At 39.4% G+C, this 27,218-nt stretch overlaps 1 protein-coding gene across 4 annotated transcripts in view; it reads right to left on the bottom strand.

Moving 5' to 3' along the window:
• NELL1 (neural EGFL like 1) overlaps positions 1-27,218 on the bottom strand; it is a 464,201-nt gene that overhangs the window by 225,722 nt on the left and 211,261 nt on the right. For all 4 annotated transcript variants that reach the window (XM_075927741.2, XM_075927743.2, XM_075927742.2 and 1 more), the window contains exon 13: positions 11,729-11,854. In XM_075927741.2, coding sequence (XP_075783856.1) covers positions 11,729-11,854 — 126 coding nt within the window. The remainder of the gene's footprint in view (positions 1-11,728; positions 11,855-27,218) is intronic.

The raw sequence follows: 27,218 nt of genomic DNA, 5'->3' as shown, positions 1-27,218 counted from the left end.
TGATGTTCCTTCTTCAGCGTAGGACGGTGCCTGCGAGGCTTCCCCTGAATCTGGGACAGGCTGCAGACTCAGGGTCAGGGTGTCCTCCGTCTGCTCCTGTGCCTCCTCCTCCTCCTGAACATCTTCCATGGGGACCTCCTCCTGGCTATGCTGCACCGATGTGTGCAAGCCTGTCTGCACAAGCACCGATGCAGACATTGGTTCCTGGCCTCCCAGGATGCGGTCCAGTTCTTGGTAGTAGGTGCAGTGCACTGGGGCTGCACCTGATGCCGAGCTCTGCTCTCGCGCCTTCATATATCCCTGGCGAAGTTCCTTAACTTTTGCACGGACTTGCTGGAGTGTCCGTGGGTGGTGCCCTTTATCGGCCAGCCCCTGAGCCATGCGGCCATAGATGCTGGCGTTCCTGCGCCGGGTGTGCGGCCTGGACCGCTTCTTCCTCCCCCCACAGTTCAAGCAGGGTCAGGACCTCTGTCCCTGACCAGGCTGGGGCTCTCCTTTTGTCGCCTGTGGTCACCAGGGCTGGCTCCCTCGAAGGTCCTTGGGGGCCTCGTGGCGCTGGAGCTGCACACATGGCCACGTGCAGGTGACGCTGGGAGAGCTCTGAGCTGAATGGATCTCTCTGTGGCCAGCTTCCTGCCACAATGCCTGCCAGGGATGTCTGTGCCTTTAAAACATGGCTACAGACAGGACCAAGAAGAGGTTTTTCCTAAAGAAGGACTCTCCAGTAGGGGGCTTCCCTGGAGGTCTCCTTCTGTCGACAAAAGAAACCCCTGCGTCCAGACTACCCTTTTGTCGACAGAACTCTGTCGACAAAGACGTTATGCCTCGTAAAATGAGGTTTACCAGCGTCGACAAAACTGCTGAGTTCTGTCGACGTTATGTCGACAGAACTCAGTGGTAGTGTAGACGCTGGTATAGTTTTGTCGACAAAAGTCCACTTTTGTCGACAAAACTAGGTAGTCTAGACACACCCTTAGTCAACAAGAGAGTTTCTCCCATTGCCTCCCTGCACTATAGAGCCCATAGTAACTCAGATTAAGGTACTTCGACATCAGTTGTGTTATTCATTTAGCTAGAGTTGTGTAGTTTATGTCAACTTTCTGTTCTAGGATAGATGTAGCTTGAGACATGCTGGCAGGGCCATTCACATGAGAAGCACAACCTGCTGCTTCCCTGTAGATAAACAGAGAGCTTCATTCACTAGAGCTAAAGGAGCAATAGAACCACTCAATTTTTTTTCATGTGGCATTGACATACATAAGCAAATTTATTTTTAAAAAGCAAAATATTTGATTAAATAATTAGCACTTCATACAGACAGCTGCACAAAACTTGGCAGCTATGAAAATCTAACAAACACTAGTTATCCTAGACTATCATACCAATTTACCTAAATTTCTTGTCTTAATTATTAGAGATCAACATAGTTTCAAGAAATTTAAATACTTATATTACCGTCAGCATATTCTATAATTAAGCTTTTTTAGCAATTATAGAAAATGAATTGGACAAGAAGACTTGAAAGATTAACCAAACATTCAGGACAACCTAGGTCTGCCTCCACAGCTATCTTCATTGTAACAACACCTCTGAAGTCAGACATTTACTAGAGAGCGCAGATATCACAGTTTATTTGGCATATATTTTCCAAAATGGAAGACTTCAAGAACAAGCAACAAACCAGACTCGTCTTATAATTTTTAAAGGGGGAAAGCTCATGTGATCAAATGAAGTGAATGATGAGTGGTGGGTTGGAAATTAATATACAGACTCATTTAAATCTTGGATATTGGGGCATACAGATGATGCAAAAAAGTGCTTACAAGATTGCATGAAGAGACTGAGGTGGGAGGACCAGAGTTACATCAAAAGATCATGCACAGTGTGCTTAAATGCATTTGTGTTGGTTTTGTATAGAATGTAAATTCATATAAAACAAATGTCATTGTTGAATCAATTATTGAAAGCATACTTTTAGGTCTTTTTCCACCAGTAATTTCTATGGTTTGATTAAGTGGGTCTCCAATGCTGGTCCTGAATACAACTTTGGGCAATTACTCAGTTTCTCTGTGCCTTGGCTTTCCCTCGGTGGAGATTAAAATATTTATTGGCCTCAAAGGAATGTTGACAAGCATAATTAATTAATGGCAGTACACCATTTTCTAGGCCTTCAAAGAAAGTACTCTGGAAATTCAAACAAATTCTTCTCCTTAGTATAGTCATAAATAGAGCACTGGCAACTGTTTACTATTAAGGCCTGATAAAAAGCCAAATAGAAGGCAATGGAAAGACTTCCACTGAGCTAATGGGCTTTGGATCAAACCATTTGATGTGATTTTGTTTCTGGTGCCTCCTTTTTCATTTGGCTGGATTTACTCTAAATTATCCCTGTCTTTTGTTGACTTGTCCTGCTGAACAGATAAATGCTCTCTGGGTTAGCCCATCAGCATACAGATTACATGCTGCTGAATTTAATCAATATCCCACTTCGGGATTCAAATAAATGTATCTGCATTTTAAAGGTTCCAGCAATGAACTCTAATTTTTCTTTATAGTTGTAAGAAAAAGTGCCATGGTGACTGTAAGCCAAAAAAAAAAATTATACTATTTAGCACCAGGAATGAAATGTTGTCCTTTTCTTCAACACCTCCTACAAGAATCTCCAGAAGAAAAGAGACCAGGAAACTAATGTGTTTTTAACATGTATTAGCGAGGCAATGCAGTCAGTCAGTCACAGGGTGCTTTATGCAATTATTTAAAAAACAGGAAATTTCAATTCAGGCTGCTAGTTTTCAAAGTTGAACATTAAACATGTGGGAATAGATGTTCACTCTCACGCTGGGTGTTAGACATGAACGTCTGAAGAAGTGGGTTGTGCCCACAAAAGTTCATGATACCATTTATATGTTTTGTTAGTCTATAAAGTGCTACCAGACTATTTGTTGTTTTTTTAAGTTTATCCTGTACAGACTAACTCGGCTACCCCCTGAAGCTTCTTTTACATATTAGTGCCAATAATAACCCCTGCAAAAATTTACACTGAAACTTCGTAGACTCCAGTTCTAGTTAAGGAAGGAAGGGTGGCCTGAGACCTGTGACTGAAGGAAGAGTCTGTGTAGCTCAAAAGCTTAATCTCACGAACAGAAGTTGGTCCAATATTATCTCACCCACCTTGTCGTCTCAGCTTCCAAAAGCATTTAGGACTAAATACTGGTTCTAAGGCACAACCTAACTAATGGAAGGGGCACAGAGGTACAAAACCAGAAGTGGCTTGGGAACCGTTAACTAGAGGGCAAACTCTGTCCTTGGGGTCCTGATATACTTGTGTTCTATGCAGTGTCTGATATCCTTTGTGATATTTCCTCCATACTAAACCTATTCCATGGGGTTTCCAGATGGTAAGTGCTGAGTGATGAGCTGGAAATTAATGAGTATACAGACTCATTTAACATATCTAAGGCAGATCTTTGAGGTAGGGATAGTCATTCTTGCCTGTGAGTACAGTGGGATGCTGATATGTTTGAGGCCTCTAGTCACTAACATAATTCACATTTATAATAAATAAATTGGAGCTGAATCTATTTCCCAGTCTATACATGAGAAAAATAGCTATGTAATAGATAGTTTTTCTGGACTATAGTCAGGATTACTTAGTTAATAACTAGATACTCTTTGAAAATTATAAGCACTAGATAAATGCCAAACAACATTTTTAACAAGAAACATACATTTCAGTATATCACCAGGGGAGAATATATTAAACATGCTCTATAAATATTCTGGAAGCTTTTGAACTAGTAAACATATTTGTTTGCTCACTAACCCAAATCTTAGATTTTGATTCAATACATGTAATTTCATTTCTCTCAATGCTTTAATTCTACACAGTTACATTTTAGTGATGATATGCATTGATTTAGACTTGTGCAAATGCATCACACGCTGTGCAGAACTTCAGAAATCTGTGCCTTCACACTGCAAAATGTTCATGCTTCCTCTCTGAATGGTTATTTAATTTGCCAACAAGTTAGGGAGGTAATGGATTTAGTGGAATAGGTTTCAGTGATAGCATTTTCCTTGCGAGAATGTCCGTAGTATCTATGTGTTGCCTTGATTTAAAACATCCATTCAAGACCTATTCAACAATACTTTGATTCTGGTTAACTGGCTGCCCTTTCAGATTGCCATTTCACCTATGTGAAAGCTGCTGTATTATTATTTATTATTATTACCGGGTCAAATACATCACTTCAGAGGTCTGACAGGTAAAGTACAACTACTGAGTTGTAAAGACACTGATTATTGTAAGTGTAAACAATTTCTCCATCTTTTTTCCCCTCAAACTATATGAACAAATCCCTGTAATTTTGAACTACTATTCTGGATTTTTGTTCCCTCAAAGCCAAGCATTTTCAGAATTCCAGGTAATTCTGAGCTTTACTCCATTCTGCTTATTGCCAACAGCAAGCCATATGAGAGAGACTGTGATTATATTGGATAAAGCATTCGAGTCAAAGTTATTACTCCAAATACCACAGAGAACTAATGGGAAAGTACTTAAGTGATAATCCACAAAAGTCATTAGGATCCATCATCTGCTGTTGTCTCACTGTACTATAGCTCGAAGAGTGCAAATTGCATTGTAAGTAATATTTAATTATAAGATTATTTTTAAACAATGGGTTTCTATCAAAAGCTGTTTTCTCCACAAAAGGAAGAATACTAGGATAAATGATATATTTTGAAAACAACACTCAAGTTACAACACACAAGAGTTTGCTTCTTGGAAATATGTCATTTGTTGAATGATTCATCGCTTCTGCAATGCCAAGGCAAAAAAAGAAATAATACACACAATAAACTGAAATTAAGACTGACAGGCAATTCTGGGCTAAGTCATGTGATATAGTATAAGCTGCAAAGATCCCAGTAAATTTTACAAATTAGACAACATTCACAAAGTAGGAATGAAATATGAAAGATTATTCCATCTATACAAATTATCAGCAAGTCTATCACTTCCCTCAAAAAGGTATCTAGCTGCCAAACCAGCCCACAAAGAAATACAAAACATTGTGAAAACTCAAAATTCTGCCATTTTGTAATGGTTTAGATATTGGCTAAATTCACAGGGCCACAAATTCAATTTAACAGCAACTATACTGGCTACAGAGGGAATTTAGCCTTGGACGAGTTTGTAAAAACTCCATATTAAATTGCATTAGAATAATCTAAAGCCATGATTTTATAACGATTCCAGATTTTCTTTCACCTCGGATGAATCCTTCGTCAAATCTGAGTTTTCCCTTTCTCTGATAGTCATAGTTTTAAGGCCAAAAAGGACTATTATGATAAGAAGTTTCATTTCTTGCATAAGAGAAGACCAATACTGTACTGTGTTTAAATGTACAAGGCCAGACTTCACCCTGCCTGTTCCACATATAAATATTGTATGTTTAGCTATTAAAATTTGAAGACTTCTTTATGGCCTACCTAAGACAAAGGAGCTGATTTGTTCAGCTGATGCAAAGGGAGAATGCAGGTTAGAAGCAATATATTGAGGCACAGAATGATATAGAAAAAGACACGTAAAATCTAAAATCTCAAAGGACAGAAGCAACCCTTCAAATATGAAAATACAAGATTCATAACAACACTTTAGAAAAGAAAAAAGTAATATATATTTGGGAATAATTCCTGTGCCAGTACATTAGAGCAAGAAAGTTCACAGGGGACTTCCTTTCCAATATAAGCAACAGGGCAGAAACTTTTCATAACATGAAGGATATGGCTAGGAAAAGAGGACAGCTATTGTTTTCTCAAGCTTGCCTGACTTATTTATTAGATAACAAGGTTAGATTTACCAGCCAACTAGTGAGCATGCTGTGGTCAACAGCAACCACTAATTGGCAACTAGTACAGATGGCCAGTAAATCTCACACTGCAGTGCCACTCTTGGGAGTGAGAAGCACATTTCTCTAGTCAATAGTCTTCTTCAGGAATTGAAGACAAAGTATCTCTGCTTCCACTTACTGAGTGGCCTGCGATGTAATTTAACTTAGAGTAGTTAACCAACTTTTGAATATAATGAAGTATGACTGCAAGAAGCTTCTTATTGAGCAGTAACTTTTGTTCATAACTGTCTTTCATTGAAATAATTAATATACACCACTCATAGCTCCAAGAATAGGAGACTACAAAATATTAACACACCTTTGCTGGTGTGTAGGTCAAGAGCATCACCAGACTGAACAGAATGATAAGAATATACCAGAGCTGAACCCCATTGCACCAGCTCTTGTGCTAATATGCGATGTAAGACTGCTTGGTGACTCCAATCAACATTATATCATCTTAAAACATTATATCACTTGCATTCAGTTTATTATTTTAAAGCAAAGCTTTATGCCTTAATTGTCAAGATACATCTTGTCATGTTTTGAGCACTTTCTCTGAGGTACTCAATGCTTTCAACTGCCATTGAGGTCAATGGTTAATTCTGATGGTCCTCTGCACTTCGGCAATCTGGCCCAATAACTACGGAAGAAGTTGAAATCTCACAGTACCTTCCACATTTGGGTTTTTCTTGAGTTATTCCAGCAGAAGTAGTACACTGCTTACTCTATGATCTAGAACATCTGCCTTTGGCTCAGAATTATATAAAATAAACTCAGAACTGTTCACATATCTCAGAAAATAAAAATGAAAAGTTTACATTGATAAGTTTGTGGCTCTAAAGAGACCCGCTTGTTTGCTTAACTGCCTTACACATAAGCAGAGTAATCTTTATTTTCTCACAAAGCTTAGCTCTCTCAGGATTGGTCCCAAAACATATAATTAATCAAAAATAGCCTTCCCATTGGCTTTGACTCAGTACCTAAGAATATATTAGGTAACTGAGCAATTGCTGCATTTGATGTGGCTTGTAAAGACATCAGTAGCAGCAACTGTAGGCAAAAGGCAAGTATTTGCTAAATGTATTTTCTAAGCTGCATTCATATAGGCAACTTTTCTTTTATTCAAAGCAAAATCCTAAGAAAAAGATGTCTTACATTGCACAATTACAATAATAAATGAATTTAAATTAAGTCAATCAGAATTATTTCTAATTATGAACTACCACTGCAACAAGGGTTCTCCTCAACTATGTGGAACGCATGAACCCTTTCAAAACCCCTACCTGGGATGCAAAAAAAATTAATGGTTTTAGCAATGCAATGAAAACTACACAGAATATGTTCTCTCACTCATTCAATTATTTCTTACTTTTACAGAGATTTTTGTGCATCTATGCAGTAAATGAATATTCACCCATTACTGTCAAGCACTTGTGTTATTACTCTACACTTTTGTTGTATATCACAAATACCCTGTGTTTTAAATAATCTCCACGTCTAATGGCACTGTCTTGCTGGAATGAAAGGATTATTAGGAAATTAGCAGTGAAATGTAATATCCGACTATCAAAAAGGTTTACCATCATTATAAAAATGATTGGGTATACAAGGAAAAAAGAAAACACCCCACAAAATTCAATGACTGACTGTTTCCTACATGATGGTTTGTAAAAGATTAATGAGAACTCAGGACTTACTTACAAGGCAGAAAAAATGATTAACGTACACACAAGTGTAGGGAAAATAAACCTATATTGAAGTAAATTGTTTAGCATCATTCTGTCTCAGGAAGTGAGGACTTTTCTAAAGCTGCTGTAAGCTCTATGACACTACGTCACTGTTGTCATGGAGTAGATAGTCTCTGTGATTCTCCCTAAGGATAATGTATAGCTCATAGCATGATTTCCAGCCTGGAATAATCACTCTCATATTGACCATCTTTCTACTTGAGAAAGCAGACTGTCCAATATAATATCAAAACCTGGTTTTATTACAAGTTTACTTATTTCTGTTTCAGTAAATGTGTCTGATGCTGCCCCAGGGACACACCGAAGGTTCTGAACATAGCCTTGATTGAGGGTCTTCATTGAATGAGGTTATCATTTTAGGCATGGATAGGATAGAGCACTTCAGGAGATTCTCTCACATTCTGGAGAAATAATTTTTCTGTGATAGCGAGGGAAGTCGCCTTGAGATGTGTACATGGAAATAAGACTAATCCAAGATCCTTTTAGACTTTTAAGGACTGATTTTGCTAATACTTATTAAAAAATTATCTACTCTGGTGTATACAACAATTGTATTTGTTCTCTACCCTTGATAATCTCTGTTGTAGACCAAGAAAAAGTAGAAATAGGAACTCTCAAATTTAACTTCCAGCATTAGTGTTGGGAAACTAACACAGCGAGGCACAGGCTATCCAATAAGTTTCTGGACTGCATTGGAGACAACTTTCTGTTTCAGAAGGTTGAAAAAGCTACCAGAGGAGAAGCTGTTCTGGATTTGGTTTTAACAAATAGGGAGGAACTAGTTGAGAACTTGAAAGTGGAAGACAGTATAGGGGACAGTGATCACGAAATAATAGAGTTCATGATCTTAAGGAAAGGTAGAAGGGAGACCAGCACAATTGAGGTAATGGATTTCAGGAAGGCAGATTTTGATAAGCTCAGAGAACTTGTAGGTAAGGTCCCATGGGAAGCAAGACTGAAGGGAAAAACAACTGAGGAGAGTTGGAAGTATTTCAAAGGGACGTTGTTAAGGGCCCAAAAGCAAACAATTCCGCTGTGTAGGAAAGATAGAAAATATGGCAAAAGACCAGCTTGGCTTAACAAGGAGATCTTGCATGATCTCAAAATAAAAAAGGAGTCATAAAAAATGGAAACTAGGACAACTAACAAAGGATGAATATAGGCAAGCAACACGGGAATGCAGGGGCAAGATTAGAAAGGCAAAGGCACAAAATGAGATCAAATTAGCTACAGGCATAAAGGGAAACAAGAAGACCTTTTATAAATACATTAAAAGCAAGAGGAAGACCAAGGACAGGGTAGGCCCACTGCTTAGTGAGGAGGGAGAAGCAGTAACAGGAAACTTGGAAATGGCGGAGATGCTCAATGACTTCTTTGTTTCGGTCTTCACCGAGAAGTCTGGAGGTGTGCCTAACGTAGTGAATACAAGCAGAGAGGGGGTAAGTTTAGAAGATAGGATACACAAAGAACAAGTTAAAAATCACTTAGGAAAGTTAGATGTCAGCAAGTCACCAGGTCCTGATGAAATGCATCCCAGGATACTCAAGGAGCTGATAGAGGAGGTATCTGAGCCTTTAGCTATGATCTTTGAAAAATCATGGCAGACAGGGGAGATTCCAGAAGACTGGAAAAGGGCAAATATTGTGCCCATCTATAAAAAGGGGAATAAGAACAACCCAGGAAACTATAGACCGGTCAGTTTAACGTCTGTCCCAGGGAAGATAATGGAGCAGGTAATTAAGAAAATCATATGCAAACACTTGGAAGGTAATAAAGTGATAGGGAATAGCCAGCATGGGTTTGTGAAGAACAAGTCATGCCAAACTAATCTGATAGCTTTCTTTGATAAGATAACGAGCCTTGTGGATAAGGGAGAAGCGGTGGATGTCATATACCTAGACTTTAGTAAGGCATTTGATACGGTCTCGCATGATATTCTTATTGATAAACTAGGCAAATATAACTTAGATAGGGCCACGATAAGGTGGGTGCATAATTGGCTGGATAACCGTAGTCAGAGAGTGGTTGTTAACGGTTCTAAATCCTGCTGGAAAGGGATAACAAGTGGAGTTCCTCAAGGGTCTGTTTTGGGACCCATACTGTTCAATATCTTCATCAATGATGTAGATATTGGGATAGAGAGTACGCTTATTAAGTTTGCAGATGATACCAAACTGGGTGGGGTTGCGACTTCTTTGGAGGATAGGGACATAATTCAGAATGACCTTAGCAAGTTAGAGAAATGGTCGGAGGTAAACAGGATGAGGTTTAATAAAGAGAAATGCAAAGTGCTCCACTTAGGAAGGAACAATCAGTTCCATACATACAAGATGGGAAGCGACTGTCTAGGAAGGAGCATGGCGGAAAGGGATCTAGGGGTCATAGTGGACCACAAGTTGAATATGAGTCAACAGTGTGATGCTGTTGCAAAAAAAGCAAATATGATTCTAGGTTGTATCAACAGGTGTGTTGTAAGCAAAACTCGTGAAGTCATTCTGCCGCTCTACTCTGCACTAGTTAGGCCTCAGCTGGAGTACTGTGTCCAGTTCTGGGCGCCACATTTCAAGAAAGATGTGGAGAAATTGGAAAGGGTACAGAGAAGAGCGACAAGAATGATTAAAGGTTTAGAGAACATGACCTATGAAGCCAGGCTTCATGAACTGGGCTTGTTTAGTTTGGAAAAAAGAAGATTAAGGGGGGACATGATAGCGGCTTTCAAATATCTAAAAGGGTGTCACAAGGAGGAAGGAGAAAATTTGTTCCTCTTGGTTTCTGAGGACAGGACAAGGAGTAATGGGCTTAAAGTGCAGCAGGGGAGGTTTAGATTGGACATTAGGAAAAAATTCCTAACTGTCAGGGTGGTCAAATATTGGAATAAATTGCCAAGGGAGGTGGTGGAATCTCCCTCTCTGGAGATATTTAAGAACAGGTTAGATAGACATCTGTCAGGGATGGTGTAGACGGAGCTTGATCCTGCCTTGAGGGCGGGGGGCTGGACTCGATGACCTCTCGAGGTCCCTTCCAGTCCTATGATTCTATGATTCTATGATTAACACTAACGTTTTCGAGACTGTCAGACAAACAAATGTTTAAGAAAATTATACAGATATGCATATGTATCACTACATCTGCGTGGTAAACTGATATGCTTGTGTCTTTCTGTCCTGGAATATCTGAAATATTTGAATTTTAAAGTGACGAGATTGTTATATATCGTAAAAATATTTCAGGTCATTTTATTTGTTATAATGTTCTAATTTTCTTCTTCCTTTGAGCCCGATAGTGTAGGGACTCATGGCAATGAAGAACATTGGCTTTACAAGCAGAAAGATACAAAAATTCATTTCAGTAAAAATTCCAACTCTCTAATATTTTGATTAGTTTATCTGCACTATACATAGCCTCTTCAGAATACAAGATGATGTGGTTTAATCAGCATTCATTTAGTGCAACCTATATAATTTACCTATCTCTTCACATCTTTGACATTTATCTGACGCTGTTCATTAATTCATCTCTCCCGAGATTAATTCCGGTGTTTCAAACTACTGAGAAGCTCCAAAGGGCTACTAGAGAAACATTTACTTCTTCCCCTCAACAACAAATAGAATGCCCTCTGCTCCCTCTCACCACTAAAAAATATTACACTCGTCTGGAGCACAAAATCAGTCATTTTAAGCCTTAATGAAGCGATAGGTGTCTGGAGTCAGATAATGGCACCTATCAAAGCTGGAAACAAGATGCAGCAGGAGTTTCCCTTACATTCAGTCAGTTCCACTGGACATATAATGAGAAAGTAAGGTAGACAGATACCATATAGCCTCCTTCATTACTTCTAGGTAGACCCCCTAAGCTGATGGTGTTGATCACAAAGAGTGCCTGAACTCTAGATCATTCTGTGTCTGTCCCCTAAAAGGTGTGCAGAGGAAAGAAGGCTCCTTATGCACTCTCACCCACTTGCATATTTGCAGAGGGCCAACTATAATTTGGTCATGTATTTCAGAGGGGAGATTTGGTATACAATTGGTCAATACACTACAAACAGAATATTTTCATGCTATTACAAGTATGTAAAAAGCTTACCTGTACATGAAAAATCATCCACACGGATATATCCCGGGACACAGTCACAACGATATGATCCAGGCAGGTTCACACACACTGTATTGGCATGACAATAATGCATCTTAGCAGCGCACTCATCAATATCTGAGAAGGAAAAACAAACAGTAAGAACATAGTCAGGCGCACAGTTAAATACCCACAGTGACTCAGTACTGAAATAAGAGAAGAGAAATTCCAATTACAAACCCCTGAATAACCTAAAAAAAGCAAGATCTCAAATTCTAATATTAAACTACCAGAATAAATTTACTAGCAAAATCTTTCTAAAGCTGGAGTTAAGGCTCCTGCAATACAATGTTGTCCTCTCTCTGCTGTATTCTTTCAAACTCTAAAATGACATACTAGAAAAACCAGGAAATACTGAGTTGACATTTTCCCCCGTATTTTTCCTTAGACAATGTTAGCATTACCACAATAACAACCAAAAAATTACAAAGAACTAGGAGATTAACATAAAAAACAACAAATAGTCTTGCAGCACCTTAGAGAGTAACAAAAAATGTAGATGGTATCATCATGGTACCATTTGTTACTCTCTAAGGTGCTGCAAGACTATTCAGTGTTTAAGTTTTTCTAGTTCCAGACTAACGCACTACCCCTCTGAAACTAGGAGATGAACAGTTTAGGTACTAGTTCCCAAACAATACACCCATACCACTTTCTGCCCCTGTTAAGAAGTTAGAATACAAAGATGCAGTAGTTCCATGTTCAATGACACTTTGTCAATTAAGTATCACAGTGTATCAGTCAGGAGCAGGGATGGACAGCAGTGCTTGTTACACAGCAAAAAAGTGCTCTGATTCTGCAAGTTCCTAATTTGCACAAGTTGCAACACCTACTTAAGACCCCTTCCAGCAGCCTAATATCACTGAAGCAGGACAGTGCTTCAGATCATGTCTCCATTCATTCCCGACACATCCCTATGCTTTGGGTACAAGGTAGAACTGGGCCAATAAATTCAGCTTCTCCTACACAAGAAGGAATATCAAAGGGTCATATAAGCCAGCTTTTTATCTGCTTTGCCTCATCATAGTGCCAAAGCAGATTTAGCAGGGCCAAGAACCTCCCCTGCAAATATATTTGTAATTAGTACATCACAGTATCTATTGCAAGGCCACCACTTTTTTTTGTTACCTGAGAGGGAAGACTGAAACTGCCATTAATTAAATATTGTAAAGCTCACTCAGAGGCAATCACCCCCCCACCACTACCACCCTCCCCAAAAAATATAAGGCACATTTACTTTAGGACTGATCAAGGACTTTTTCTGATTTGGACTGATTTTCCTCTCACTAACACCAGTTTATATGAAGCAACTCTATTGACTTCAGAAGATTTATTTGTGATTTATGTATGTCAGTGTAAGAGAAGGGAGACTCATAGCCATTTTTCTTATTACATTCACCTTATAGGTTATTTTATTGACTGTCCATGCTCAAGAAACTGAATTGACAGCAGCACTGGAGACTGAAGTTTCTTTATCTCCATTGTACAGGTACAGATCAGACAGCAACACCAAAAGCTTCACCACAGCCCTCCTACCACGTGCCTCAACTTTGGTCTGATAAAACTTGCAAGAGTGACAAAAAGCAGTTCAGTTTCCATGCTGATACAGTCCCTAGGCTTTGTGCTGGGAGTTGCAACAGACACACAAATTGTTTATGGTTTCTATGTTATTGGACAATTGTCCATAGGAACTAGACTAGGACCACTCACTATATTGTTTCATATTGGCCACCAAACAGCTGTTAGTTGGTACGCACTATTAATCACTAGCAACCTGGGCTGGATTTGAAATGATGACCTGGCAGCAAAGGACTACACATCCCATTACAGATACCTTGAACTATCTCACTATCCTCAATGCTTCCAATACGAAGTCTCTTGATAAAAATGTATAAAAATGTCAAAAGCAGCAGGATTCAAAAGACAAATGCCAAGAAAATTCCCCCCCGCATCTACTTATCACACCATTGCATGCTAGGGCCACCTGGGACACACAGAGGTATCTATGTGTATTTACACTGCTTCACTTGCTGCCTCTTTTTAAACAGGCTTTTCACTCATAGCTTTGAGGGATTTTGTTCTTGCAGGTTGCTAATTTTCTGGCATAAGAGAGAAGTGAAAGCTGGCTGAAAGCAACCCAATGTCAAAACAGAAACCTAGTTATCCTACATTTGTCTCTAGTACCATTAAGGAAGTCTTTGGACAATGACCTAAAAATAAAAATGGGGCTACTGGAAAATTTTGAAGATGGAGAAACTCATTAGCATTTGATTTTTTATATGAAAAATGCTAACCCTTCCTCAAAAATAAATAGGTAAGGCTCCTTCCAACTTATCACTGGTTAAAAGGAAATATACAACCCAAGGAAAAAAAATATATATATATATGGTACATTGATCCTGTTAAAACCCAAAGGAGATGAAGAACTTAAAAAGTTGATTTGATTACCAATTTGCAGGAGCAGTTCTTACGTTCAAGTAATTAAAAGACTATGAGTTGGGGGTTGTCAAAAAAGAGGTGTAAGGAATAAGAGGAAGTCCTCTCTCGTCTTTTGCCACACATATAGGCCCATCCTCCATCTCATCTTGTGCTTTTCCCCCCTTATATTCCATATTGTCACCCTATAACTCTAGCTTTAGCATTTTATTTTAGTCAGCAGAAACACACAAAAACCCTACAAGCCTGCATCTCATAAGACACTAGCTAAACAGTTAAGCATAGAACTTCAAGGCCTGTGAACATCTGCAGAAGTAAATGGTCCAACAGTTACCTTGAGTCTTGGGGAACAGGGAACAGCATGCTTAAGGGGAGAGTTTGTGCATAGTGATTCCAAGTAAACACAAGAACACTTAACTGATACTAAGCTTAGATATTTTAGTATAAAATGTTGTCAAATGGTTAACCATGAAGTTGGCTTGGCAGTGAACTGATATATATAATAATTAGATGACATTATTAATATACTAATCTATAGGATAAAGAAAATCCAACATTACTAGGATGAGGAGGTTAGATACGGACAATGGAGGCTAGATATTGTGAATAAATATTCAAGATAGACCCTAAGCCTTATAATAGGCCAGACCACCATGTAAGATTGGGGGGAGGAGGGGACACAAAGGACATAAGTGTTATCAGTTGACAGGGACCAGGATCATCGCTTAGCATGCCAAAGACACAACAGTTCCTTTGTCTCTTGCCACCTGATCCCCAAGGAAGGATGTTAATAAGTAAGTATGTGAGAACATATATGAAGAATGGTACAAAACAACACCTTAACTCCATATATTTTCCATCTCTTTACGAGTTTTTGGAGTTTGTGTGTCTTTACTAATGGCGCTAATAAAAATTGTTAAAACTTTGCTTTGCCCTCAATAGTGTCTCTTCATTGTGCACATTGGGATTCCCAACCAGACTGCAAACTTAATAACCTTGAGTTGTTCTGCCTGATACTGAGACTAGATCCCACAACCTTCCAGATCTTTAATTGACAATTAATTAAAATCAATAATAATTAATCAGCCCTAAATAACTGTGCTATAACCTACAGTTCATTACATTCTTGACTACCCTTGTAGTAATTCTAAGACTAATCAACATGTTGCATTTTTTATGGAATACAGCCGTTCCCCGACTTACGAAAAGGTTACGTTCCACCTGGTTGTAACTATTTGTTCGTAAGTCGGAAATACATGCTTTTATATACAGTTGTGCTGTTTGTAAGTGCAGATGGTGCATTCGTAAGTCGGGGCCCGGCTGTAGTCATCAGAAGTCACAAGTTGGCAACAGTATTTTGCTGCTACACATGTCTATAAATTACACAGTGGTATGCATCAGTAGGGGTATAATAGAACTCAAATTGTGATTCATGTGTTTAGATTGCTTGCTGCATTTGAAATATCAGAGGTTATCTTCTGGTGGGCTTTTGAGGTGGTAAAAATACATGATTTATGCTTCTCTCCAGGCTCATGAAGCAGTTTGTTTTTCTTTTTTAAAAATATACATATGGTCTTTAAAATGAATCTTGACACAGCATAATGATCCTTCACATATCACCAACTTCCATCTGCATATCTATTCTCTACAATAACAGACATATGTGGGCTAGAGCTTTTCAATGAGGATCACTGCATCATGGGGTATATTCTGGTTTCATAAGGAGAGTGAAGGTATTCTTTTAGTAGGATCAAAGTATTTCTTAATAAGTACTTCAATAGGCTTTATTGTAGTGGGCTCCTTATGCCCACTACAATTTAGCAGCCCACATAGGGGTTATAGTTCCTCTGTTCATAAACAGAAGTACTGCTCTGGAGCATATCCCTGACAAAGGCAAATCACTGTAGATCCATTGGGCTGCTCCAATTTAAACCAGCAGAGGATCTGGCTCTTCGTTTTCCAGGTGGCCACCATAGGATGATGATATATAAAGATATAGCACGATGATACCTTGATGTTGAAGAGCCTACACTCCTAATGTTTCTTATCACGCCTAATGTTTAAAAAAGGCCAAAAAATATCACTATCACTATGGGTGACTTCCTTGACATCAACATTAATAGGTGGAGTCAAAAGAAAATTAGAGGGTAAGGGAAAATGAATTGTATTAGTGTACAAATTGTTTTGTTTAATACTAGTGCATTATTAAATGTATATCATGTAAACACATACAATTCAGTTAAAAGTTGGTGGAAAGCCACATTAGGTAATTACTCCCTATAATAGGGAAGGCAAACAAATTTGGAAGTAAGCCCTGAAAAACCAAGCCTGATCGAAGACAAAAACAAGATAAATTAACAGACTGAATATGTACCCAGGTACATTTCTGGCTCTAAAACAATATTAGCTCTATGCTGAGAAAAAAAAAGGCAACTGCTCTCTTTAAAGGGTTTTTCCTTGCCTGCAAATGTGCTGAAACAGTGGGACTCTGTGTGAATTCACAGCCAGAGTGTGTTGTGGAACTAAGGAATCCATATAGACATGGTGATGCATACTATGCTGGGCCTGGGAGCAAATTAGTAGATGTCGCCTGCTGCTCCTCTCTTACATGGGGTTTTGGCCATGTGGATCTTTACGTCTCACCTCAGAGTTCCACTGTGGAGACATATTGCCACAAATATATATTATACACAGCCTAGAGTGATATACTCTGCTCGGTTTTTCTGCTATTTTGAATCATATCAAGACAACTTTATCCTTACGGTAAAGTAGGTGTAACTCCTTTTATTGAAATGGGAGTTGTCTCTTTTATTCCTATGAACTGACTAATTATTTTCATTATGTGAACCCCATAAGCACATAAGTAAGTAGCCACAGAATGTGACTTTCTGTGTACATGGATATGCAGACCAACTACCTTCAACAGTCTGGTCACAGAGGTGAGTCTTCCACCTGGTTACTCAGACTGTCCCCACCATATTGTAAACACATTGGCAATTTAAAAAAATAAAGATTGTGCAGATCTTCCTTTTTAGATGATTGGCTCCCTAACAAAACGATGTGGCTCCCTCCTCCCTTCCTCTTATCTCTGAGGCTGCTACATGTAATGCAAATATGTAGCCAGTCAGAATAACCTTGCAGGCAAAACAATTCAAATGACCCCATTGGTAATTGCATGCATTTTAAAATAACCTTTTTAGACAGGGTTAACATCATCACTAGGTGAGATTCCAGTGCTTATCTAATGGAAGGCAGTAACATTTATGTACCAAAATGAATTAAAATAAAAAGTGTTCGAGCACAATAATAATGATATCATTGGAAATCCAAACAGGATCTTTCTACCTGCTGGGCTTAATTTCAAAATCAAATGCTACCATTAACATATCGTCTCAAAACCTATTTGCTTTCTTATTTGGAATAACATGTGCCAAATCGCATCTTAAACTGCCTATCCCACAACTCCACTTCCCAACTCCAAAAGCTCTCTTCTCCAACCCTGAGATCAGAAATTTATTCTGCCTCTTATGTGCAACATAAAGTTGGTATGGCTTATCTTAAAGACATATGCTGTGTCTTGTCTGAACGACCTGGGACTTTTTCTACAGTAGAACTAAAAGTCTCATTAGTAAGCTCCTGAAAGGCCCAAAGCAGATCTTAAGGTGCTGAAAGCTTGATGATACCACAAAAATAAAATATTCTAAAAGGTATCTTAGAATTCTAGATAATCTAAATAGATTGACGAGAGAAGGGGGAATCCAAATAGAGTATTTCTTGCTCCACTGGCTTCCTATCATACTCACTCCTCATCTTCAGTGTTATCCTTCACTCTGCCGATCTTGCCACTCATTTCTCACAATTCCTAGTCACACCATCCTCTGCAAGTTTCATTTGATTTCAGCTTCTTTAGCCACCTTCTCCCACTCAGATTTCTGTGTTCTTTCCAGACAGCTCCACTGCATCCAATAGCTGAGAGAGACTCATTTCCCCACTGCCTTTTGTCTTCAAATTTTGCCTCAAAAACTACTTATTTCTAATACAGGTTGAACTTCTAAAATCTGGGATTCTCTGGTCTGGCAACATCCGTGGTCTGGCAGGACCACGGATATTGCTGGACCAGAAAGCCCTGGTTGGGCAGGTTCAGAAGCGCAGCCTGATCTGGGCTGGTGGTGGGGAGCACAACCCCAGCTGGTGAGGTGGGAAACACAGCCCTAGTGGGGCTGGCAGCTGGGTGCACAATGTGACCGGTGCTATGGCAGTGGTGCTGGCCTCTGTCTGGGGCGAGCGTGGTGAGGGACACAGCCCCGGTCTGGGCTGGTATGGCGGGGCGATGGAGGCAGTGGCAGGGAGTGCAGCCTCAGCTAGGAGCAGAGCCTAAAGCCAGATGGAGAGCCTTAACCTCCTCTTACCCAACAAACTCCATTGTTCGGGACCACTCAGGTCCCAAGAATGCTGGACAACGGAGGTTCGACCTGTAGCATTCTGTCAGTCTCTATCTAAATGCTCCAAATGGCTGCTTGCAACCCTAAGACAAAAATAATACAAAATAAATGACAAAAACCATGTTACATTACAATTGAGGTAGTTATGCCAGAGCAAATTTTCTTAACATAGGCAAGGCTCAAAAGAATATAAAGGGAGTCTAAACCTTTTCTGAGCTAGAAAGTTATACTGCTTTAACTATATTGTCATATTCAATGCAGCTAATCCCCTTGGGCATACTCAACTATATCTGTACAAAAAGACCGTTATACATGTAGTTCTTTTCCATACAGGCAAAGGAACAAGCTCTGTTGGTGTAAGTCATATTTACAGCAGTGTAACTACATCCACACTAGGATTTTTCCAGTATAATGGTACTGAATAAAAGAAGATTCAAACTCCTACTCGAACTAGTTACTGTCTTTTAGCGAATATAACATGCGGGTTATATTCGTTTTTACAAACTCTGCACCACACCCCACCCCACCTCACCCCCCGCGGGCTATACTCATGCGCAGGCTATATAGGGGTTGTTTTTTTTTACTCGATGGAAGAGGATATGTTGGTAAAACATTCAAATGCAGTCTAAGTCTTACCTAGAGGAACATATCTCTTAAGGATGACAAAAGCAAGTGTGAATGAAATTATCCAGCCTCTCCCCCTTAGGGTATGTCTATACTTGCACTTGATCAACTATACTTTTTTCCATTCACAGGTGTTTAAAAAACCCCCGGAGAACAACAAAGTTTTGTCATGTCAAGTAAAAGTGTGAATGCTGCTTTTGGGAATGAGTGTTCTCCTGCCAACATAGCAAAACCTGCTCACTGGGGGTGGAAGAATTTTGTTGGCACAAGTGCTGACACACAGCATTCATAGACACTGAATTTTAGTGATACGGCTAAGTCAACTCAGCCTTGTTGCTAAAAGCTGCAAAGTGTATATATACTCTTGTGTAGGCAAGTTATTAGTCCTTGTCTGACATATAGACTCCCTGGTAGGCAGGGACAAGCACAGTGACTGAGGTTCCAAAAGCCACTGTAATATAAATAATATATTAGAACACTTGTGCGTAAATTACACCTAATTAGACTTACCTCTGGATTTGGCCCTCCATGAGATAAACGAAAGATTATCACTTTGCAAACAGTACAGTTACGCCTTGCCTTTTAGCTGCACATAATCATATGGACTTCCTAATCTTCAAAGTTCCAGTCCTGGAGCAAATGTAATTTTACTATGCAACAATTGCAGAATTCCCTCAGGACTATAGTTCCAACTCTTGTTAAGACTAATGAGCTGTTTGGAAGTATCCCATCCATATAGACACTTCTGGAGGCCCTGATGCCTCAGGCAGGCAATGTGTTCTCTATAGCGCCGGCCAGATGGGCCCCTTTTACAGCCATTGAAAAAGCAATATATAAAAAAGCAGCTTTGGCTAAAGAACTGATAGTAATTAGAAGTGTGAATCACCAGACCTGCATGTTCCTATTTTCTACTGATCTCTCCCCTTTCCAGCCATGTAAATATCAACTGCTGCTCCACACTGGAAAACAGAGTGTTTTGTTACAGCTCTTGAAAGTGTAAAGTATAATTTTAATGCTGTTGGGATTTTTTATTTTACCCTATTGGCTATATTAACCATAGGTACTCACTGGTTCACTTTTGCAATGATCAGATATCTTCCATCAGAATTAGACTTCCTAAAGTGCTTATTTTTTCTATTATATTTGGGAATAGTCCAGCAAGTAGCAAGTGTGTCTGCTTGCTAAATTGTGCACTGACATAGTGAATTTGGTCTTCATCACCTTTGGAATATTGCCAGGGTACAGCATGTGCTCATTTCTCCATATCCCCTCTCTCTTGTTAATGTTCTCAACTTGAGTTCAAGCTCAGATGCACCAATTAATCTAGTTATACTACACTGATTTTTTTAACCTGTTAAGTTCTTCACAATCTGAGTCTCAATTAATCTGGACCACAGTCACTTGTTTTACCATTCCCCCACAAATCCCATCACCCTGGTACCTAGCATCAATTTAAGAATTAGCAAGAGCCTTTAGAATTCTCTGCCTGAGGATATCAGGAACAGTCCCACTTTTAAAATCTTGATCAACAATTCCCTCTTTTTCCCTTCACTTTTCATCATTAGCTTGGTACAGTTGGGCACATTATTAGGGCTCTGTATTTTAAAGTGCCTTGAGATTTCTTAGCATACAAGATTATGTAAGTTGAATGTGTTGTCATCAAAGATAATTAAAACTAGAATGCTGCTGCATTATTTAAAAAACAAAAATCAAGCAATGTTGGATTTTTGCGGCAGAGAGAGTATTAATAGAAAAGAGAGCTTTTCATAAACCTAGCTGTGAATAGCTGTGACTGTTTGATAAATGCATTAATGGAAATATTCATACCCTTACAAATATTTTTTTTAAATATTTGACAGTATAGCTCCCAGGGTTGGTTGGCAACCTATTCATAAGGTAGTGATGACAGTTACAAATAAATTATTTTTAAAAATATGCAGCTAGAATTCACATATGATAATGCAGCTTAGAGATGGCCTATTAAAATAATAACAAAACAGAACAGAAACATTGTGGGGGAACAGGTTTTGACTAACAGGTCATACTCTGTCTTTTATTCAAATATGCAGCAACTGACTAAAAGAAATCAGGACTATTTGTTTTTTAACTATAACAACAGCAACAGCAACAGTGTTTAAAGCCAAACTGAAATCCCAGTTGGTTTTACCCAGTGTTATTCAGCCTTTTCCTTTTTTAAATTGCTCTTTGGAAGTGTGCCATGAAAGTGCATTTAGAAGATAGCATAAAGAAAGGGTTACTAAATGTTGAGTCTGAGTGGGTGTAAAGACTTCTCTTCAAAGCCACTGTTTGACTACCTCTTCCGCAAGATGTATTTCAAAAGGCCCGTGTAATGAGAGAAATGTTTTCCCGAATGATCAAGTATGAGCCTATAATATAGTAAGTATCCTAAAATCCTACTGCATTAATGGCTTAGGCTGCTATACACTGCTCTACCAGAGAAACTCAGTCCTAAACCCAGAGACTCACCCTTGTAGTGGGGAATTTGTCGATGTTGTAAGAGTTCTATATTGCCTCCTTGTACCACCACCATTCAAGGCTACTATTATAGAGGACATGACTTGGGATTGCTTCACTCAGGCACTTAATAGCAAGGCTGTTAAATTCAGATTCTAAGCCAGAAGGCAGCATTGCAATGAAGCAGTAGGAAGCCATCTAGCTACTCCTGCTTCCATCTGTAAACAAAGTAACCCTCTTAACATGACTACATTTGTACGTCAGGGTGCTTTTTAAACAGACCAGGATTATTTACATTTTTGTTATTTGCCGTCATATATATAGAAGCCCAGTGTCTGAGAGTCTGTAACGCTGAAATGCTGGCTGTTCCCTCTGGTCAGTGCTGTTGCTTGAAATTCTGGCTGTTCCCTCTGGGCGGCGCTGTTGCCCGAAATGCTGGCTGTTCCCTCTGGGTGGCGCTGTTGCTGAAATGCTGGCTGTTCCCTCTGGGTGGCGCTGTTGCTGAAATGCTGGCTGTTCCCTCTGGGTGGCGCTGTTGCTGAAATGCTGGCTGTTCCCTCTGGGCGGCGCTGTTGCCCGAAATGCTGGCTGTTCCCTCTGGGTGGCGCTGTTGCTGAAATGCTGGCTGTTCCCTCTGGGCGGCCCATGCTACATAGGGAGTGTGGGGCCCAAACGGCTGCTTGCGCCGCTTGCTCCCCCACGGCAGCCCGGCTGAGTGGCGCAGAAGTCAGCTGAGTGCCATGGCGGGAGGGGAAAGAGGGCGGGGCAGTGACGTACATGGCCAAGGGGCTGGGCCTGGCCGTGTACGTCACCACCCCGCCCCCCTTCGCCTCCCACCATGGTGCTCGGCTGACTTCTGCACCGCTCAGCCGGGCTGTTGCGTGGTAGCAAGCAGCGCAAGCGACCGTTTGGGCTCTGTGGTCCCCCGAGTGAGAGCAGGAGGGGGAGGAGAAGAGAAAGAGAGAGACCGGAGGCTCAAGAGAGAAGACCGACGTGGAGGAGAGACCTGAAAATCCCGTCTTATGACGGGCTAATTGGCTAGTTCTTAAATAAACATACATTCTTATGGACATGCTAGTTTGGTATATAAAGACAATTAGGCAAAAACCCATGACCTATCCCCTGCTGGAAAAGAGAAAATACAAAGTTGCTGAAGTTCAACAGAGGATAACTCTTGACAGATCATCAGATGTAGAATGATACCCCATAACAGGGCAACTGCTGGGTCTTTCCATCCTGCAGAAGAGGGCTACAGAAGTAGGACAACTCATATTCTATCACATCCTCCCTTAAGGTGGAAAAGGTTTGGGAGTCTAACCCCTTGACAATTCTGGTCACTCCCAACATGATTTCTAAACACAAGATGAGGGTTCACCTTGACCAATATTTGTTAAAATGTAATCCTGGAGGCAGCGTTGTTCCAACCAGCTATAGCTGTTGCAGTGGGATATGTAGGGAGATGAGCTCTGTGAGACAGCATAAAGCTGGCTGAGAGCTCTAAACATTTGGGATCATCACTCTGAATCTATTCTCCACTATTTCTTGACCAAAGTCTTGAATTTGATGAAGCGTATCTATCTGATTTACCCTATTCTCCTACAATGTGAATTCATATACTAAAATTAATAAAAAGGTGAATAGCCTATAAAGATGTTTTTCAATTAACTAAACGGTGCTCATCAGGACAACATAATTTGCCTCTGCAGAACACAAAGGGAGTTAACCATCTTTTCCTGGCTAGCACCCATGACAATAACCACAAGAATAGAATGAAGAAGAATTATAATCTAACTAGACTACTCTGCCCTAGCATTTTAATGCCATTTCCTTTGCTATTTCTCTTTTTCACAAGCTCTTTACATTTCGGATATCATTCTAAATCTAGCTACTATAAGAGGTTTTATTATGTGTCTACCTCAAATAAAAGTACAGTACTACTGCTCCCAAATATGTTGTAACCCATTAGAAAACAAACCTGTATAATAATCACCTCACTCATACAAGCCATGTTCTCTAAAAAATAATTGCCTCTGGTTTACTGATTATTTATATGAGTTCCACACACTGTTGTTTTCTTCGGGGGAGGGGTTTAATGCTAGTTATGAAAGTCTCTTTTTCAGTCTCAAACAGCAGTGATGGAACAAGGACTGTGAAGGACTTATCTAACAGTTTTACAACCTAATTTATCTTTTTTGTTAATCCTCTCAAAGATTTCTCATAGGATTTTAGGGGATTCCTATTCAGATTTTTTTTAGCTCTTTCATTCACCTACATTAGTTAAACAAGTAAGATCTATTAAAATAATTATATCCATTTTCATTTAATGAATACATACTTTACCTTTTCTCGTCTTTCTATCTGATTTTACTAATGGCTCTGGATGAACAATGGATTATTGTATTCAAAATGAATAATTCTTTCTGAACACTGCTATATCCAAAGCAATTATATTAAAATACCTGGCTCCCTCAGCATTTATCTTATACCATCCCCCACAATTTTTGCTGCACTGCTCTATTTTTATCTCTAATACTCTTACCTTGTCTGTGTCCTTCTATCTATGTCCTGTGATATTGACTAGCTTACTCTTTCAAATCCACATAGATGCTATCTTCAAATGATAAATTGTAGCAGGCTACCCATATAATTGATCTAGAATCCCTGTGCCCCTGGCAACCTTTTACTGTGGCATTTTGAAGGACTCTGTAGCTCTCTGGAAAATTAAATAGTGATGAAAACTGATATTTTTTGTCTTTGCCATACCTAGGAATATCTGCAGTTCCTGAAGAATCATTGGCATTACATCACTTAGCCATTTTTAATGCATACCTTTCTAACAAATGAGGAATGTGATGCATTAATAGCAACCCATCATACAAAATTAATACTCCACCACTTTGCTGCTGAAATGATTCATTCACTTCATGACCAATCCATGCAATGTAAAACAGCATGCAGTTAATGGGAAAATATGGTCTCATGTCGGGATACATTTGTTGTGTCCATTCTTCCCTATTTATGGCTTCCACAAGACTATTTACGTATCCTACACTGTGTCTTGTCAAGCACTCATTAAGAAACATCATCACTCACATCTATCCATTCGGTCATCTACCAACCATGGTGCTCTGCAGCCAAACCCAAACAAATCAGCAATGTTTATCAATTAAATTACAGAAATATAACTGCCAATGTAGCCAAAGGTAACACCACCAGAGCAAGGCACAGAGGGAAGACAGGTGGAATTCTTTCTTTGGACTGTTTGTGGAATGGCATATGGCAACACTGCATACCCCTTTTTCTGTGTTCCTATCACACAATCTCTTTCCTATGGCTTATGTATTTTTAAATCCATTAACACAACTTATTTACATACCAATGCTAATATTAGTGTCTGCAAAAAACTGTTCTCACATTTTAAAAATAATTTTTCTCATAACTATAACCTCAATCAGCATAACTGAAAAATGGAAGATAGATTTTTCACCCTACAAAATTTGGTAACCGAGTGTGATTTATACCTCTAGTTACTAGAACAGACATTTTAGTTTTGCAGATCTCATCAGCACTAACCGTAGGCATAACCTCAGGTGAGTTCAACTAGAAGAGCTGTAAAACACAAAGAAAAAAGCCCTATCCAACAGATGATCATATATGGTTTTTCCCTACGTCCTCATTCTTGCCTCAGTGCCTCGTAAGAAATTTTTATTTTAATTGCTTTGCTTTGGGCTATGAAACTGAACTAGCAATTTAATTCTTCTCTCTTCGATAACACTGTCCAAGTCTTGCTGTAGTTAAAAAGCATTAAATTGGGATATTCTCAACTCTTTGTTACTTCTTCTTTTCATAGAACTAAGATTTTAAATGATTGCTTCCAATATGTTCACCATCAGTCATGTGCCTTCCCTTGTACGTGCTGTGCTAGGGCCAGAGTTCCAGTACTCCTGCTCATGTTGGATTGTCCCTCACACCTCAAAAAGGCCTGCTCATGGAGTCAGGTGCTTATGACAGACAACCCTTGAGGGTTCAAAAGGGCAGCCTCAGAGGCATGGCTCCTCCATGTCTCAGTTTTCCTTTTAAAAACCATGTGTGCCCAAGCAAAAAAACCCAAGGATCATAAGAGAAGCAGCATTCCCAGTACTGAAATGATAAGAAGCTGGTACAACCGAATTCAATTACTAGAAGCAGATATCAAGAGGCAAACTTGGTAGAAGCTGGCTAGAAAGAAGCAACCCTTTATTTCCACATGAGAGCTTTCTAACTTGTCTTTTTGATGGTGATATGCAGGGAGCTAAGCATTTACAGTAACTCAGAGGGCTCAGTAATCCTCTAAAGAGGCTTCTGCTGGGTATTGCTTCCCTGAGACTCATCCAGAAGAGGGTTTTTTAATCTCCTAAACAGTGTCCATACATTTGGGAGCGTAGTTCTGGAACAGGGCCCTATCACAATGCTATTCATTATGAGTAAGGGTGTAATTTTGGCCTTCAATTACTAGTATGTTTACAATATTAAGTAGTAGTTACATAGGGCACAGTTTTACTAGTCTCACTAACACTGGGCAGTACCTTACTCTGGGTTATATTCTACCACCTTCTCAAGCATGCATTTCAACTGAACTACCTGAAAGGCTTGGTACTATTCAACATAAGGATAGAAGACCCTCTCTCTCGCTAAGCTGTTCTGTTCAAATCAGTGGAACTCTTAAGTCTGGTACTACCCAGGAGGAGTTTGAGCAGCAGGTTAGTCCAAGATAGCCTGAGCCAGCTACCTAGAAAGATGCCCATTGGCTATAGCTGGCTTTGGATCAAGTATATAGTACTGGACAGAGTGCTGATTGATTAATCTTGCCAACTGATAATGTTATACAGATGGAAAAAATAAGTGGCACAGAGGGTAAATAACTTAATCAAGACCACAGAGTGAGTGAACAGAAAAGATGGGACTACAACTCAGCAACTCCTAGCTATGAGCCTTATATTTACTTCACTGGGATAATGCAACCTCTTAATGTATAAAGTTACAGTAAGTTTTATTTAAAATATTCTGATTCTGAGACAAATGTTGATGAAAGATTGGTGTTTTCTGTTCCTGGAGAAAACTGTTGTGAAGTCAGTGTAAAGCTTCTATTCTACACCAAATATTTCCATATATACTCATGATGCATTTATCTGACCTCTATTAAACAGTAGTAAAATTATAATCCAATTTCACTGACGATTCCATACTAACTGTAAGTAACCTATAAAAAATTCAAGCTGCATACACAGTGCACAAGTAAATGAGATGTGGGTAGCAAAACTAATATAAAAAAGAATTTAAAAATGCTTCTTCATTTTGCACAGCTCCCTCCCACAGCACAGAGAGATTTCAAGATATTGTGTTGGTGGGAATGGGGGATGCATGCTTACATTACTCTAGCCTAGTTGTGGTATTTTGCTAGCATAAAGTAACTCATGCAATATACG

The sequence above is a fragment of the Pelodiscus sinensis genome, chromosome 5, assembly GCF_052426305.1.
Source record: "Pelodiscus sinensis isolate ZL-2025 chromosome 5, ASM5242630v1, whole genome shotgun sequence".
Taxonomy (NCBI): Eukaryota; Metazoa; Chordata; order Testudines; family Trionychidae; genus Pelodiscus; species Pelodiscus sinensis.
The sequence above is the reverse complement of the archived record's forward strand: the minus strand, read 5'-3'. Positions and strand labels throughout refer to the sequence as shown.